The sequence below is a fragment of the Dipodomys merriami genome, unplaced genomic scaffold, assembly GCF_024711535.1.
Source record: "Dipodomys merriami isolate MVZ:Mamm:240054 unplaced genomic scaffold, mDipMer1.0.p SCAF_354, whole genome shotgun sequence".
In the NCBI taxonomy this organism is placed as follows: Eukaryota; Metazoa; Chordata; class Mammalia; order Rodentia; family Heteromyidae; genus Dipodomys; species Dipodomys merriami.
Window position 1 is genome coordinate 468231 of NW_027205093.1, and position 16501 is coordinate 484731.

Here is a 16501-nt window from a genome sequence, read left to right on the forward strand (position 1 = left end):
GCAGGGATTCTCTGGTCCGTACCCATCCAGTGCCTTGGGCCAGGGGTGAGGGAGAGACTGCACACTGAGGTCCTGACTGTGGGCTACACCTCCTTTACTGCCCTGCCTCCCAACCACTCGGCTTACAAAGGTCCCATCTCAGCAGGAGACAGCTGTGTCCCTGATGACTTAGGGCCCCATGTGACTGCTGCCTCCTTCTCTCCCTGGAGCAGGCTGCACACACACGTGTGAAGTCCTCAGAGTGCCTTCTCTGGGCTGAGGCTTTGCAGATTTGAAGCTGTGTGGTGGCCCCAGAGAAATATCCCATAAGCATGGGGACGGGGGAGATCCTGCTTCACCCTCCCTTCAGCAGGCAAGAGGCCCTTTTGGTCATGGAGAGGCAACTGGGGATTCAGAAAATGAATACGGCAATTCACATGTTTCAAAGAGCAAACAACTCATTGGGAATCAGTAGGGTCTTTATTGGAAGTCCGGGGTGGGGGAAGATGTCCTTCCTAGAATTTCCACATCACAGATGCAGGGCTGGCCTGGCTGGCACCAAACTGCAATAGTAGCTACCACTTAGGGATGTGGACTGTGGTCCAGGAACCTCTCTGAGGATGTCATGAAGCCTTCCTTCATTTACAGATGAGGAAACTAAGCCTAGAGAGGGGGCAACTCTTGAGCAAGGATACATTGCTCGTAAATACTAGAGCCTGGGTGAGCACCGGGTCAGTCCAACGCCAGGGCCTATGTTACTTATTGGACATCTATAAATGCCAGCCTAGGAGCCCAGCCTGGGTCCCTGTGAACATGGCAGTGGCCATGGGTATTGCAGGACAGCAAGGGGCCAAGTCCCAGACACTGAGATGCAGCATCTGATAACAGGCTGCATCTGATAAATCCCAAAATAGCATTATTGCTGGGCACTGGTAGCTTATGCTTGCAATCTTAGCTATGTAGGAGGCTGAACTCTGAAAATCATGGTTCAAAGCCAGAAAGGCTGTGAGACTCTTCTCTCCAAATAACTATCAAAAAGGTGGAGTGAAGCTGTGGCTCAAGTGGTAGATTAGAGCCCTAGCCTTGAGTTAAAAACCACTAAGAAATAGTGCTGTGGTCACATTCCAAAACTCACACACATATAACACACACACACACACACACATCAGTATCCTACCAAGTCCAGGTCTGTCATTCACAGTGACACTGGGCAAATGGTCTCCAAGGTGCTCCAAGTCTGTTTCCTTCTCCAGAAAATGGGGACATCTGTACAGCTTCACAGCTGTCATGAAGCACCCAAAAACTTGGTGAAGTCTTGTTTTGAGCTCAGTACAAAGAAAACACCAACAAAATATTTGGTATTCATTTATTTTATCTGTGGTCATTCATTCATATTTCATTTCTGCATCCCCTTTTTCCTCCAGGGGCTGTGATGAGTAAAAAGGAGGTTTTGAGTACCTTTCTTTCTTTTTCTTTTTAGACAGAGGGGATTACAAAGTGACCTAGGAGACCCTGCCTACCCACGAATTCTTGGATCCTGCACCCTTCTTTGGCTTCTTCATTCCTAACAGTAGCTGTGGTCTCTCAGAAGTCAGTTTTCATCCTTCCTCTCCAGGTCTCCCTGGATCCCTGCCTGTGGGTCTCCACTGGTGAGATGCTGTTGCTATGGTAACGTCTGAAGAGCCCTCGACCCCCCTTGGAGACCACAAGTCTAGATGGAGATGTGCTGATTAAATGCTTCGTGCATCCTTGGGCTGTGAGGGAGCGGAATACTGGGTGAGAGCTGGCCCAGGCCCCTTGTCCACTGGCATCCTGCTGTATTCCGTGTCACTCAAAGTTTGAGAGTTGAAGATTTACTCCACACGGGAGGTGTCAAGAGCTGGGGCCTTGAAGCGTGAGAGGTCCTGAAGGATTGATGCAGGAACCACCCTCCCTTATGAAGGATGCTTTGGCCCATTCCCCTTTCCTCATGTATTCTTGCCATGTGAGGGCATAGGATGCAGCCTCTAGAGCTATAAGCCAAAGAGAACCTCTATTGTTTATAAATGAGCCAGCCTGTGGCAATGTGAGACCGTAGCACCTCACTGAGCTGCCTGGAAGACAACAGGGAAGGGCTGGTGGTCCAGGTGTAGGCCCTTCCCATTACCTCTCCGCCCAGGGAGATGACCTTAATTGTCCAGGGGGGGCGGGAGGGTTCCACGAGGAAGGTGCCTTCTGATCACCCACAGCATGACTCTGAAGCAGACAGGGACTATGCCATTTTTGGAGAAATCTTGAGTCTGTTAGTAGATTCCTGAAGCCACTAGACTTTGAGGGAGTGTGTGGCCGTCTGCTGAGAAATCTCACCCTCCCAGACCCTCTCCAGGCTGCCTCTCTTCCATTCCATGGGCTCAGGGGTATGGACTTGTACACTCCCCCCTCCTCCTTCCCTCAGGACCAGGAAAATGCCCGACTAGCTGCCAGAAGGCCAACTTGATAAGATGGTCTAAGTTGTGGGTGAAAAAACACTTTCAACATAGCAATGCTCAGAGGAGGCACTAGGGGGCGCTACTGTGGCCATGAAAAATACTTTCAACATAGCAATGCTCAGAGGAGGCACTAGGGGGCGCTACTGTGGTCATGTGCAAGGTATGGTGCCTTCTAGATACTTTCTACTGAAATCAGATAGCATCCTTCTTCTGTCCCTGCTCCCCTCCCCCATCAGCCTTCTGGGCAAGGACGCTCTTGGGAGCTGGGGAATGATGTTGGGGTCCCTTGGCCCCCAGGTGGGCAGCTCTGGGGGTGTGGTTCTATTGTCCTGTCTCTTCTTCAGGTCCTTGGCAGGGTGCAGCTCCATCCACCCTCAGGAATCTGCTTGACATCACGCCTTTTATTCCCTTCCCAGATGCATCCCCCTACTCCCCACGGGTTCCTGGGGTCACCCCTAGATGTACAGATGCTCTCTCTAGTCCATGTGTCAGGTCTGTTGCGGCTGGATTCAAGCAAGAGGCCACGCCCACCTCTCCCTGAAAGAGGGCTGTACCGCTTCTGCCTCTTCAGCTGTGTGTCTATTTCTCGCAACTCCAGGGTCTGTTTGGGCTGCCCAACAGTGAGACCCTAGGCAGAGTTGGTAGCAGTGGGCCTTTCCACAGTGAGACCTAGAGCTAGGGGGCCACTTGATGCTTTACTGAGCCAGGATCCTGACTCAACGCTCATGATTTAATATGGATAAGAAGCAGACCGCCTGGATTTTTCTGTGGCCAGGACTGGATCCACTGTGTGTGTGTGTGTGTGTGTGTGTGTGTGTGTGTGTGTGTGTGTGTGTGTGTGTGTGTGTGTGTGTGTGTGTGTGTGTGTGTGTGTGTGTGTGTGTGTGTGTGTGTGTGTGTGTGTGTGTGAGTGTGTACTAGTTCTGAGGCTTGCATTCAAGGCCTTGCGTTCTGGGTTGGCTTTTTTATTCAAGGCTGAGGAGCCTTACCTCAGTGTTTTTGCTGGTTGATTGGAGATAAGTCTCTTGAATTTATCTATCTGGGCTGTCTTCGAACTGTGAGTCTTAGGTCTCAGCCTCCTGAGTAGCTAGGATTGCAGGCGTGAGCCACCAGTGCCTAGCTTGGACTCGTGACTTTTCGCTTCCCAAAGGATGGATGGCCAAGTCTCCATAGCAATAGCAGGGTTCCAGCGGCCTCTAGCCCGGCCTGTCACAGTCACCCTGGAAGTGGGCCCCGGCTACAGGGAAGCAGGCGGACTTGTCCGGGGTGAGCTCTCCAGCGATGTCTGTGAGTCTGTCCCCTCTGAGGAGAAGCTGCCCCTGGTGGGGTGGGGGAGCTGGTTCATCCTGGGGGATGGCTGCAAGGTAGGAAGATGTTCTGGAACAGTCTTGGCCAGCTCACAGGGGCCTTGGTCTTCACCAGCCTCAGCCTGGCCAGCTTCCTGGCGTGGAGGGTCTGCCTGGACATTCCGCTGCAGCCCCCCTCTGGGAACCAGAGGAAGCCAGCAGGGTTTTGGCAAATGATTCACACCCAGAGAGTCCTGGCGGGGCAGGTCCCATGTCCCCTGGGAAGGGAGTTCCCCACTCAGACCCTGGCCCTGGGTAGCTGGCCCACTTAACTGGGCCGTGGGAGCCGCAGGGCATGGACAGTGTCCCAAGGCCTTCTTCAGTAGGGTCTGGATCTCCTCATGTCTGACCCGCGCCTCTTCCCATAGGTCCCGGCCCAGGCTAGCCCGGCTCAGGGAGGCCACCTGCAGCTTCATGGCTATAAGCTTTTGGGCAGGAAACTCAGACTCCAGACGCCACAGGTAGCGTTGGAGACGGCGCTGGTCCCCGGGGCTGGCCCGTTGGGCCTTGCCCAGCCTGAGCTGAGCCATCAGATCCTGACAGTCCAAATGGAACCAGGTCATCTGGGGGCAAAAAGAGAAGAGGTGGGGAGTGAGGACAGAGGTGGGGTTCCATCTATAAGAAAGGCTAAGTGTATTAGCAGATACCCAGTGAACATTAGACACCCCTATCTTGGTAGGTTACAATAAACATGATTTCTCCTCCCTGCCAGGACAGCCCACTGTCAGCTAGAGACAGCCTCTCGGCATCTTCTAATAGACCTATGGGCTGGCAGGCCTATTCCTTTCTGGGGCTCAGCTTGCCTTGTTTGTAAAATGGGTGTACAATAGACAATCATTAAAAACAAACAAACAAACAAAAAAGCCTGTCAGGCGCTGGTGGCTTACGCCTGTAATCCTAGCTACTCTGGATGCTGAGATCTGAGGATTGCAGCTCAAAGCCAGCCATAGAAGGAAAGTCCGTGAGACCCTTAGCTCCGATTAACCACCAGAAAACCGGAAGTGGAGCTGTGGTTCCAAGTGATAGAGTGCTAGCCTTGAGTAAGAGAGCTAAGGGACAGTACCTAGGCCCAGCGTTCAAGCCCCGTGACTGACCAAAATAATAATAATAATGATAAAAAAGCCCTTGTAAGAGCTGAGCATGTGGCTTCCAGGAGGGGACAGGTCAGCGGAGGGAGGAGTGTGGCTGTGACAGGCTTGGTGGGTCACCTATACAGCCAGGAACCCGGTTTCCAGGGAAGGGGTGGAGGGAGTGGGACTTGGGGCAGTGACGCAGTTAGGCCCAGGGTCACACAGCGAATCAGGAAAGAGCTAGGGTTCCGACTCAGATCTGTCTTGCCCACCCCCCCCAAAACGAAACTCCTGTTTCTTGCCAGAAAAAGACACTGGCTGGTCAGGAACAGGAGAGCCATCTGTCAGAGCAAGCCCCTCACTTCGGCTGGAGTTCAGCTCATCGTGTGATTCTGACTTCCCCAACCCCTGCTTCCCAAAATATATGCATGTTGCCAAGGCACACGGGGCCCCCTGCAACTCAGCAAAGCAGGATCTCTCTCTCTCCATTAATTCCCAACCTGACAGCCAGCCGCTGGGCTGCAGGACTGCAGAAGCGTTTTCTCCAGAGATGGTCTTCCCATGGATTAAGGAAACTTGTCTTTAGACAAATGGGTTCATATTCTCCATAGCACACGCAGCTAGAGGCTTCATAAATCCCCGTTAGCAGCGCAGTCCTGTTATTAATATGACTACAGAGCCCGGGCTGGTGTACAGAGCGGGGATTGAACCCCGCACTGGAATGTCCAGTCTGTCCTGGGCTCTCCCTTCCTGGCTAGGCCAGACAGACATAGATGCAACCAGGATGGGCTCCAGTGAGGAGGAGGACATGTGCTGAGAGAGGAAGAAAAGAAGCCAGCTGTGTAAGGAACAGCTTCTGGAGCCTCAGGAATAGCACCTGCAAAGGCCTCAGAGCCGGAGTGAGTTTGGCTGATGTAGGAAGGCCACTGGAGCAGAAATGCGCAAAAATCAGTGAGCCTGGGAGAAGTTTCCAGAAGCCCCTGAAGGAATTCCCCTTCCTCCTTCTGCTAATGATAATGACAATGAAGATATTATTTATAATAATTCTGAATTGTGGCAGGCGTGCTCTGGGAGTGACCTGCACTGAATCTAATTCTCTCACTACCTGGCAAGATAGGTACTCCAACCAGAGGGCCCGGCTTCGAATCTCAGCTCTGCTGCTCTGGCAGCTGAGTGGCTCTGGGCGAGTCATCCAACTTCTCTGGTTTCTCATGTATGAGTCCAGTGCCAAACAGGTATGATCATCAAACAAGATACAAAACGACTAGAGCAGGGCCAGAAACATGAGTTTGTTTTTTGTTTGTTTGGGTTCTGGGGGGTTCTTTTGGTGGTTGTTGTTTTATTGTTTTGTTTTGTTTTGTTTTGTCAGTCCTGGGGCTTGAACTCAAGGCCCGAGCACTATTTCTGAGCTTCTTTTGACTCAAGGCTAGTGCTCTACCACTTGAGCCACAGCTCCACTTCCAGCCTTTTCTGAGTAGGAGACTCTCATGGACTTTCCTGTTAGGGCTGGCTTTTTAGTGCAATCCTCAGATTTCAGCCTCCTGAGTAGATAAGGTTACAGGTAGGAGTCACTGGCTCCCGGCTTGTTTTATATTTTTGTTTCCCCACTGAGACTGGGACTCAAATTCAGTATCTGATGTTTTCACTTGTTGGTTGGCGCTCTACCACCTGAGCCATGCCTCCAACCCCACAAATATCATTATTATTGTTGTTATTATTACCAGTTTGCTGAGGCTCAGAGAGGTAGAGACTACTGTTGGGGGTCACAGAGTTCCTATCAGCATATGTGGAACACATGCTGCCTCTCCCCCCTCTCCAGCCCCTGGGACAGCTGAGAGGGGACAAGGGAGGGGGGTACGAGGAGGGGGGGGTGTCACATCCTCTTCCCCCTCCCCCCCGTCTGCCCTCGGTTGCCCCAAGGAGACAGAGAGGGCCTTGTCTTTCTGGGTCTCCAGACATGCGTGAACTGATGGGGTCCTGGCCCTGCGTCCTGCAGCACCCTGCGTGTTCTCCCTCTGCGTGGGGCAGCCTCACAGCTGTGGGCAAAGGTCACGCTCTTCCCACACTCTGTCCTTTGTGGCAGATTGTGGTGGGGGGAGGAAACCCCAGGGCACTGGGCAGAGGCCAGTCCTGCAGCTTTCTCTCCGGTGTGGATGGGGTCAGCTCTCCTAGACTGCTCCCTGACCACCTGCAGGCCTCGGTTTGCCCTCCAGAAAAGAAATAAATAAACCAAGAGCTTTGTCCGCTGAGTTTGGGCAGGGAGCCTTGAGGCCAAATCTGGCTTGATGGCTGACACCTCGCTCCCCTCTCCCACTCCCTGGGTGACCTTGAACACATCCATTCCCACTTTGCGCCTGGATGTTCTCAAGTGGAAACTGGGAATCTGGCTGGTAGCTCTCCCACGTGAAATGTGCGCCCGCCCACGTGGCCTCTGCTCATGTGGTCTCTGCACGTGGGACCCTGGACATCCTCATCCTCACCCCCCTCTCCCTCCCAGCCGGTGGCCACTGGCACAGGACCAAGACACACCTGTCCACACAATGGCTCACTCCCTTTCCAGGATCTGTCTGGGTCATGGATCATGCAACTTGCCCCACACCGTGTAGCCCCCCCTCCATCCCCACAGAGGGAGGGGGGTCTGTGCCAGTGATTCCCCCCACTCCCACCCCTCCCCCCAAAGCTCACCTTCTTGCAGAAGCGATGCAGGTAGAGCAGCGTCTCCAGGTCTGTGCGCTGTCGCTCGGCCGCCATGTAGAAATGGGTCAGCTTGGCCTGGAAGGCTCGCTGTGTGGCAGCGAAGGCCACCAGCTCAGGGAGCCCCGGGCCACCGCCGCTGCCACCGCTGCCACCGGCCTCGCCCACCCCTCGGCCAGGAGCTCCCAGCTGGGCCGCCTGCTTGGACAGCTCCAGCCCCCGTCGGTACTGGGCCTGAGAGGAGAGAGAAGGTGCCACCCGGGGCCTGCCTGTCTGGGTCTCCCAAAGGCCCGCCCGCTTGAGAGGCTCTGTGTGCCTCAGTTTCCTCATCTGTTAGGTGAGGGCCTCACAGTGCCCACCCTTGCAGCACATGGCCCAGGATCAAGGCTCGTGACAGTTTCCAGGTTGGCTTTGACAGTTCAGATCCTTCTAGAAACTTCTCGGACCCGAAAGCTGGGGGGGGGGGGGCAGAGGCTTTTCTGTGTCCTACCTCTCGTTGGTGTCCCTGTTTGTCCCCATCCCTGTCCTCCCTGGGGGACTGAAACAGGACAAAGCTCCCTGAGCCCACCGTGAGCACAGGGTCCCCTCTGACCGCGCAGGTGGAAGGCAAAGCCATGGAACCTCATTTGAAAACTCTTGCTGCAATGGATTCTGAGGATTCTTTGGGATTTGCTGGTCTGGGAGGGCTTCCCAGACGAGGAAACGTCTAAGTTGAATCCTTTAGAACTCCAGCCGGCCTCCTTGTGGCCTCTGAAGATTCTCCTGTGTATTCCCGGCTCTACCTCCCCGGGCCAGGCCTCCAGCGCCCTCTCCTGGCTCCAGCCAGCCCCCCGCTGCTCTGGCACACACCGCTGCCTGCAGGAAGAAGTCCTCGAACTCCGCATGGGCCTTCTCCACACTCTCTGCGCGGCCGTCGGCGGGGACGAGTGCCCGCAGGCACTGGCTTCCCTCCCGCTCCATCCAGGTGCTGACCTGGGCAGGACAGGAGGTTTGCACGTGAGCAGTCCCTAGGAAGACACCCTTGGCCCACCCCCACTTCCAGGAAGGCCACTGTCCTCTTGTCCCAAGTCACACAGAGACCTGGACTGAAGCCCTGCAGTGCTGGGCCCAGGCTTGGGGCTCATATTCAGCACACTTTAGCTCCTGGGAGAGGCCGCCCTGGGCAGGACCCTGCACATGGGCGGCTTCTGTGTGCACAGCCGTGGCCAGGGTGACTGAAGCCTGTGATGGCCATTCCCTGGTCACACAAAGGTGAACTCAGGGGCAGCTGCCAACTGCACAGGAGGGAAATGCCGACCAGGAACACGTGTGTGAACCTGGCCCGCAGCAGATAGACTCAAACAGAGGGGACAAAACGCTCTTTGTGAATACCCGGTCCCTTCTTGGGGGCTCTTCTTTCGTTGAGGTTGGTTTCTAAACAGGGTCTTGCGATGCAGCCCAGACTGGCTTTGACCTCTCAATCCTTCTGCCTCAGTCTCCCCAATACTAGGATTACAGGTAGGACCCACCACTCCTAACTTTAGGATGTCTTTAAGAGATTTTGGTGTTTGGGTTTTTGTTGTTGTTGTTTGTCAGTCACAGAGCTTGAACTCAGGGTCTGAGTGCTGTCCTTGAGCTTTTTCACCCACAACTAGCACTCTACCATAGCTGTACTTCCATTCTTCTGGTAGTTAATTGGAGATAAGAGTGTCATGACTTAATTTCCTGGGCTGGCTTTCAACTCTGACCTCAGATCTTAGTCTCCTGAGTAGCTAGGATTACAGGTGTGAGCCACAGGCCTCTGGCTAGGAAGTCTTTTAAAAGAAAAAAAAATAGCTACTATTGCCAGGCATCAGTAGGACTCACACCTGTCAGCTCGCTACACAGGAGGCTGAGATCTGAGGATCTCAGTTTGAAGTCAACCTGGGCAAGAGAAGTCCATAATACTCTACTCTCCAATTAACTAGCAAGAAACTAGAAGTGAAGCAATGACTCAAGTGGTAGAGCACCACAAAAAACAAATTTTAAAAATAACCAACAACCCAGGGACAGTACCCAGGTCCTAGGTTCAAGCCCTACTGCCAGAAGAAAGAAAAAAAGAAAAAACTCCTATTCATTGACTTTGCCCAAATGACATGGCACTAATTATCTCCAGCCAAGAACGAGGGTTCAGAGGTGTGAATGGTCCAATAAATGGCAGGGGCCAGAGGCAGGGCTGAGCCCTGCACCCTGAGCCATGGCCTGGGCAGGGGCAGGTGCGTTGGTTCTGGGTACTGGCAGCCCGGTGGGGCAGTGCTGGGACGGGATCCCCATGAGACGCTGGAAGTGTAACCACAGGCAGCCACAGTCCCCCTCCTCCCAGCCACGATGCCCTGGTCTAGACATGGGGAAACCTAACAGCTTCCTCCTATCATTGGTGAGAGATGAAGTTCTAGCCTGGGGTGTGGCACCCAGTTGGAGCAGCTTTGGGGGGTGTCTTTTCCCGTGAAGCACTTACTGCATGCCCTGTCGATCTGCCAGTCTGCCAGTCCCTACTCCAGACAAAGGAACCTGTCTGAGCCGGCTCTGCTCCCCCGCCCCACCAGGCCAGCTGCCCCTCACCTGGTGCATGGCGGCTTCCAGGCGGCCCAGGCGGACGTGGAGCTCCAGCCTCCCCAGGTGATGGTTGGATGCAGTGACCAGGACATGGAGCTGCTCATCCACAAGGCTGTACAGGGTGGCAGCTTCAGCCAAATGGCACCTGGGTGGGGGTCGGGGGCAGACAGGGTCAGCTGAGGCTCCTGAGGTCCTCCCCCTCCCTCCCTGCCTTCTATGGCTGCCCAACACAGGACCACTCCCAGTCTCTGTGGCCCTGCTGGGATCTCTGGCTGCTGACTCACTGTGTGACCTTGGGTAGGTCTCTAGACCTCTCTGGACCTTCCAAAGCCCACCTTCCAGCATAGGACTTTGCCTGACGCCTCTACCTTTTGAGGTTTGTTTCCCAGTTGACAAATGGGAATAAAAGAACACGGTGAGGCATTAGTGATTTAACCCGGGGAACTTTGAGAAATTCATATCCAGGTCCCTGCTCCCCCACTATCTAGGCAGACTGCAGATGAGGCTGGGATTCCAGAATTTTCCAGAGTGCCTCATGTGGTTCCCAGGAGGCTGGATGAGAGCGTCCACCAACTGGTCAGAGGCCTGTGGCTGTCACAGTGTCATCAGCCTCTGCTGGACCCAGGGCAGGGCAGGGGGATGGGGGGGGGGAAGCAGGGGACAGGCCCAGGCCCAGGACAGGCAGCAAGGCCTGGCCAGAGCTCTTTCATAGAATTAAAAAACGGCCAAAGCCACAGGACCTAAAAGAAAGGGAAGCCTAGGACAATGGACGTGGGGTGGAAGAATTCACCACCTGCCCTGCCTGCCCTGCCCTGCCCTGTGACCCCATAGTAGTTGCCCCCAGGAAAAGGGTGAACGCCCACCCACCCACCCCGGGGTGCAGGAAGCGGCTGGAGGAGGAGGGAGGAGCTGTCCTGGCCAGCAGCGACTTCCTGCAGAACAGCACGGCAGCGCCTTGAACGGGCCCACAGCACCCCCTGGTGGGCACACTGCACAACGTCTGGAAGGAGCTAAGGTGGACAGGAGGGAGCTCATCCACACAGGAGGCAGGGGCACCCCGAGAAAAACCTCCCCACAAAGCATTGCACCAAGCAGGAAGGTGAACTCTCGCCAGGTGCCAGGTCCCAGTGCCGCCACTGCTCCCTTCTGCCTGAGCATGGCCCTGAGTCTGGGGATGTAGCTCAAGGACATAGTCAACCTTCTGGGGTCAGGCTGCTTGGGCCCAAGTCCCAACCTCCCCCACATCCCAGCTGTGTAGCTTGGGGCTAGTTCCCTGACCTCTCTGAGCCTGACCCCTCTGCTGTGACATAGAGATAATACTGGATCTCCTCCACAAGTCAGGCTACTCGTACCTCCTTAGTACAAGGCTGTACACACTCTTAAGTGCTGTGTAGGTGTCGGCTCAATGAACAAATTGCTCCTAAAAGCTTATGCAAACTTCGCAGCTACGTACATTGGCTCGCAAATGTATAAGTAGCTGTGTTGGATTGGAGAGAATATTTCCATTTGCTGAGGGAGTCAATTACAGGTTGAGAGTCTCTTCTCTTAGGAAGTATTTTGGAGTCGTTTGGGTTTTTTTCTTCTCCTCCTCAGATTTTGGAATTTTTGTCAAACAGCAATGAGCTCTCTTGGAGTCTAAACAAATTCACACCTTTCCCAGCCTCTGGGAAATTTGATGCAGTGGTTTGAATCGGGTTGTGCACGAAGCCAAGTTTCACGGTGTAGAATTTGGGCTGAGGACGTCTCAGAGTGTGGGATACTTGGGATTCTTGCCTTTCAGATTCAGGGCCCCTCCTCTCCAACACAGGGACTCTTCCCACCCCCTTAGGGTACTCAGATGTTCCCCCTCACCACCCTGCTTCCGGCCACACTAGGGGGCCATGGCTAGTTGGGACTTGAGGGGGCTGAGCCTTTGTCATCATCTGCCAAGCAAGAATGATGAGGCCCTCGTGGCTCTATCACAGGGATAAATGAGATGGGGCCTGCAGGGCTCTGCCCGGCACCTGGGCCAGAGATGGGTGCAGGGGTGCGTGGACAGGGAGGGGACAGACCCCCCGATGCCACTCCCCATTGAAGATGGCAGGAATGAAGGCGAGATGGCAGAGAAGAGACAAGGGCTTGCCAAGCCCAGAGCAGGAGGTGGCTGGGGAGGGGGGGGGCTGTGACACACAGGGTCCCAGTCTTCTGGGGGGCGGGATCCACACTGTGTGTGGCCCCCCTCTCTGAGCTCCCAGGCTGGGGGAACAGGGTAGGGCTGGGCAGGGAAGGCCTGAGCATCCGTACCTGATGTCGGGATTGGAGGCCAGCCTGCTGGCCTCGCGCTGCAGCCTGGCCAGGGTGGTCCCACCCTCCCGCTGGAGGCTGAGCAGGCCCGGGTCCCTCAGCACGGCCTCCATCAGCTCCTTGGACTTGCTCAGGCACCTGGCGGCCTCCTGCCAGCATAGAGAGGCCTTCTGAGGTCCAATCCCTGCTCTCCCAGGGATACCACCCAGGGCTCCCCACACCCAGACCAAACCAGACTTCCCCAGGTCCCCCACCAAGTCTGTCCCTGGATCTCTGATAAATCTCCTCCAGCCACGCCCCTCGGTCACCATGGCAACCTCATGGATGGACTCCATCTCTCTGGACAGACTTCCCAGCCTGTTCCCTGCTGTGCTCTGGATCTCTCCACAGTCTGTCTTCACTCCACCAGGCCGTGGAAGGATGGTAAAGGGCGAATCTTACCATCCCCACCCAACTCTGCCTCCCCATGGGCCTCCCTGCTCTTCCTGCACACTGCAAGCGTAACCTGACCCAGAGCCTTTGCACAGGTTTGGCTTCTGCCTAGAGCTCAGTCCCCCTCAAAGGCAAACGTCTTAAACTTCAGGCATCAACTTAAATATCATTGTCATCTTTCCCGAAGTCTTCTCTCCTTTGTTGTTATCCTCATCCTTATTTCCCTACTATCTGGAACAATTGTTTTTTGGTTTTGGGTTTTGTGGGGGGGGGGGTTGTTGTTGTTTTTTGTCATGGGGCTTGAACTCTGGGCCTGGGTGCTGTCCCTCAGCTCTTCAGCTCAAGGCTAGCACTCTACCACTTGAGCTACAGTGCCACTTCTGGTTTTCTGGTGGTTTATTGGAGATAAGAGTCTCACGGACTTTCCTGCCTGGGCTGGCTTTGAACTGCGATCCTCAGATCTCAGCCCCCTGAGTAGCTAGGATTACAGGTAATTTTTAACTTTTCCTTTCCATCCTTTCTTTCTTTTCTTTTCCTTCCTTTTTCCCTTTCTTCTCTTTCTTCCCTCCCTTTGTTTTGAGAAAGAGTCTTTCTGTAGAGCCCAGGCTGGCTTCTAATTCACTATGTGACCCAACCTAGATTTGATCTCTGCGTCTTCCTAACTCCACCTATTGAGTACTGGGATTATAGGCCTATGTCACCATGCTTGGCTCTACCTTTCCATTTCATTGCTCAGTGCTGGAGATCAAAGCCAAGGCCTGGGGACAAGCGCTCTGCCACTAAGCCCCAGCCAGCCTCTGCCCCGGTACGATGATCTCCTCCAGTCTAAGGCAGTTTGGCTTGCCCCAGACTGGGACCCCTTGCAGACAAAGAGCAGGTGCCAGCCCAGTGAATGGCTGTCCTGTTCACAGAACCCATGGTGGAACCTGGGGTGCACCACGACTCCCTCCCCCACCCTGCCCACTCCAGGCTCACCTGGGCCCCCCTGGGGGGCTCGCCCTTCTTGAACTCATCGATGGAGGCCTGCAGCAAGGAGGAGGCCTGGCGAAGGTCAGCCAGGAACGGGTCCAGCGTCTGCAGAGGCCAGAGCGGCTGTCAGACCCAGCCGGGAAGGCCGCCCCCACGCAGGGAGGACACGGGAGGCAGCGGGCAGTGGTCACGAACACCAGGGGCATCGGAGCCCTGTGGAGAGCTGGTGATACCAACCTCCTGTGTGTGTGTATATGTGTGTGTGTGTGTGTGTGTGCACGGGTGCACGTGCATGCACACGCTCATGCACATGTGTACATGTGTACCAATCCGGGGGTTTCCACGCAGGGCCTGGGCACTGCCACTGAGCTTCTTTGCCAAGGCTAGCACTCTTCCCCTTGAGTCACAGCTCCTCCACTTCCGGCTTTTTGTCATTAATTGGAGATGAGAGTCTCCTAGACTTTCCTGACCAGGCTGGCTTTAAATCATGATTCTCAGCTCTCAGCCTCCTGAGTAGCTAGGATCACAGGCATGAGCCACCAGGGCCCTGGTCTGAAAGCCGGCATGTCTAATGAGCAGGCCACGGTGGATGCTGCCATGCAGGGGCAGGTGGCAACCACTCAGGGAGTGGGAGCCAGTGGAAGAAGACAGGACTTAGCAGCCCCCTCAGGGGTAGCTGGGCAGAGGAGAAGGAGGGGAGGGAAGAGGACGGGGTTGGGGGCACACATGGCTTGGTCCCTCTTCTAGCCAAACTTCGCCACCTGCTGGCTGTGAGACCTTGGGTGAGTTACTTAACCTCTCTGGGCTTTGGCTTCCCCTTCTGGGAAATGAAGACCACAGTGGCTCCGGCCTTAGAGGGCGTGGGAGGATTTGATGGATGAATTTGTGCAAGGCCCCAGGGAACCCAGTACAGAGGTGAGTCACAGCCCCCGTCAGTTTCATGTTCTGGGTCCAGTAAGATTTCAAAGCCAGGCACTGGTGGCTCATGCCTGTAATCCTAGCTACTTAGGAGGCTGAGATCTGAGGATAGCAGTTTGAAGCCAGCCCAGGCAGGAAAGTTCTATAAAACTCTTATCTCCAATTAACTACCAGAAAACCAGAAGTGGAGTTTTGATTCAAAATGGTAGAGTGCTGGCCTTGAGCCCAGGCCATGAGTTCAAGACCCATGACCAACACAAAAAAAGAAGAAGAGGAAGAAAAAAAGGAAGAAGAGAAAGAGAAAGAGGAAGAAGAAGAAGAAGAAGAAGAAGAAGAAGAAGAAGAAGAAGAAGAAGAAGAAGAAGAAGAAGAAGAAGAAGAAGAAGAAGAAGAAGAAGAGGAAGAGGAAGAAGAAGGAGAGAAGAGGAGGAGGAGGAGAAGGAAGAGGAGGAGGAGGAAAACAAGATGAAGAAGACAAAGAGGAAGAAGAGGAAGGAGGAAGAGGAAGAGAAAGAAGAAAAGGAAGAAAGAAGAGGACGAAGAAGAAAAGAAGAAGAGGAGGAGGAAGAAAAGAAGATGAAGAAGACAAAGAGAAAGAAGAGAGAGGAGGAAGAGGAACAGGAGGAGGAGGAGCAGGAGGAGGAGGAGCAGGAGGAGGAGGAGGAGCAGGAGGAGGAGGAGCAGGAGGAGGAGGAGATTATTTCATTCTGGTAAAGGAGAGATGGGGCTACTGAGGAGGCTGAGATCTGAGGATTATGGTTCAAAGCCAGCCTGGGCAGGAAAGTCTGTGAGGCTCTTATCTCCAATAGACCATTCAGAAAACTGGAAGTGGCACTGTGGCTCAAGTGGTAAAGTGCTAGCCTTGAGCTGAAGAGCTGAGGGACAGTGCCCAGGCCCAGAGTTCAAGCCCCACGACCAACAAAAGAGGGGGGGGGGTAAAAAAAAAAAAAAGTAACTGAAAAGCCACTGGATTGACCAGGGAAGGGAAGGGGAGCCTGGGAGCAAGCAGGAAAGGGGCCATCTCAGAATCGACCTCTGGCCCCTGGGTACTCATGGAGCTCTTGTTCCAGGGACCCCCTTGGATACTAAGACCCAAGGTGGCCCAGACCTTAACATAACTGGGGAGTTGTGTTTGCAGCCAGTGTCCTGCACTCCTACCTCATCTCCAGACTACTGACAACACCTGGTGCAGCATAACGCCACGTGAACAGCTGTCCTATTGCAGCGTGTTAGGGAACAAGATGAGAAGAAAAAGGCTGTGTTGAGGAAAGACGCAAGTTTTGCAAATATTTTCCATCAGTGGCTGTAGGAGCCGTGGATACAGACAGCAGCTGCACTGCCCGTTTGAAACCAGACACGACTTTTAAAAGATCGCCTGAGCAGAAAGCAAGTAAGGCACCGTCTGTGAACCTGGAGGTCAGGTTTTAACTGGGGGAGGGGGAGAGGGGAGGACATTCAATCATGTCTGGAAAGATTTTAGCCTTTCACAATTGATGGGAGAAATGGAGAAAAGCTCCCAGCAGAAGCAGGTCCCCGGAGCTCCACGGTGGCCAGTGCAGGTGGAAAGCTGGGGCAGACACCCACGGCTCCGGCTTCAGGGAGCTTGGCGCTGCAGCTCTGCAGATCTGTGGGCCATGGTGAACTCACTGCCATCTCCAGTGGCCTGGCAGTTACACCAGCATGAATGGCCCTCAAGGGGCTGTGGAGACAAGAGTGAGTGCCCTGCTCCCCACAAAGACCCTGCCTGTCCAGGTTGTGTGTATGTACA

General features: G+C 54.4%; 1 protein-coding gene across 5 annotated transcripts in view; it reads right to left on the reverse strand.

The window, feature by feature from the left end:
- Positions 1-1345: 1345 nt before the first annotated feature.
- The window catches only part of Kiaa1755 (KIAA1755 ortholog), a 39158-nt gene continuing 24002 nt past the window's right edge, over positions 1346-16501 (reverse strand). For 4 of the 5 annotated variants that reach the window (XM_069988333.1, XM_069988332.1, XM_069988335.1 and 1 more), the window contains 6 exons: positions 13822-13920; positions 12415-12563; positions 10138-10276; positions 8407-8529; positions 7549-7791; positions 1346-4356 (listed from right to left, as the gene is read on the reverse strand). In XM_069988333.1, coding sequence (XP_069844434.1) covers positions 3685-4356; positions 7549-7791; positions 8407-8529; positions 10138-10276; positions 12415-12563; positions 13822-13920 — 1425 coding nt within the window. In that variant the 3' untranslated portion in view covers positions 1346-3684. The remainder of the gene's footprint in view (positions 4357-7548; positions 7792-8406; positions 8530-10137; positions 10277-12414; positions 12564-13821; positions 13921-16501) is intronic. The other variant, XM_069988331.1, reaches the window with a different exon arrangement.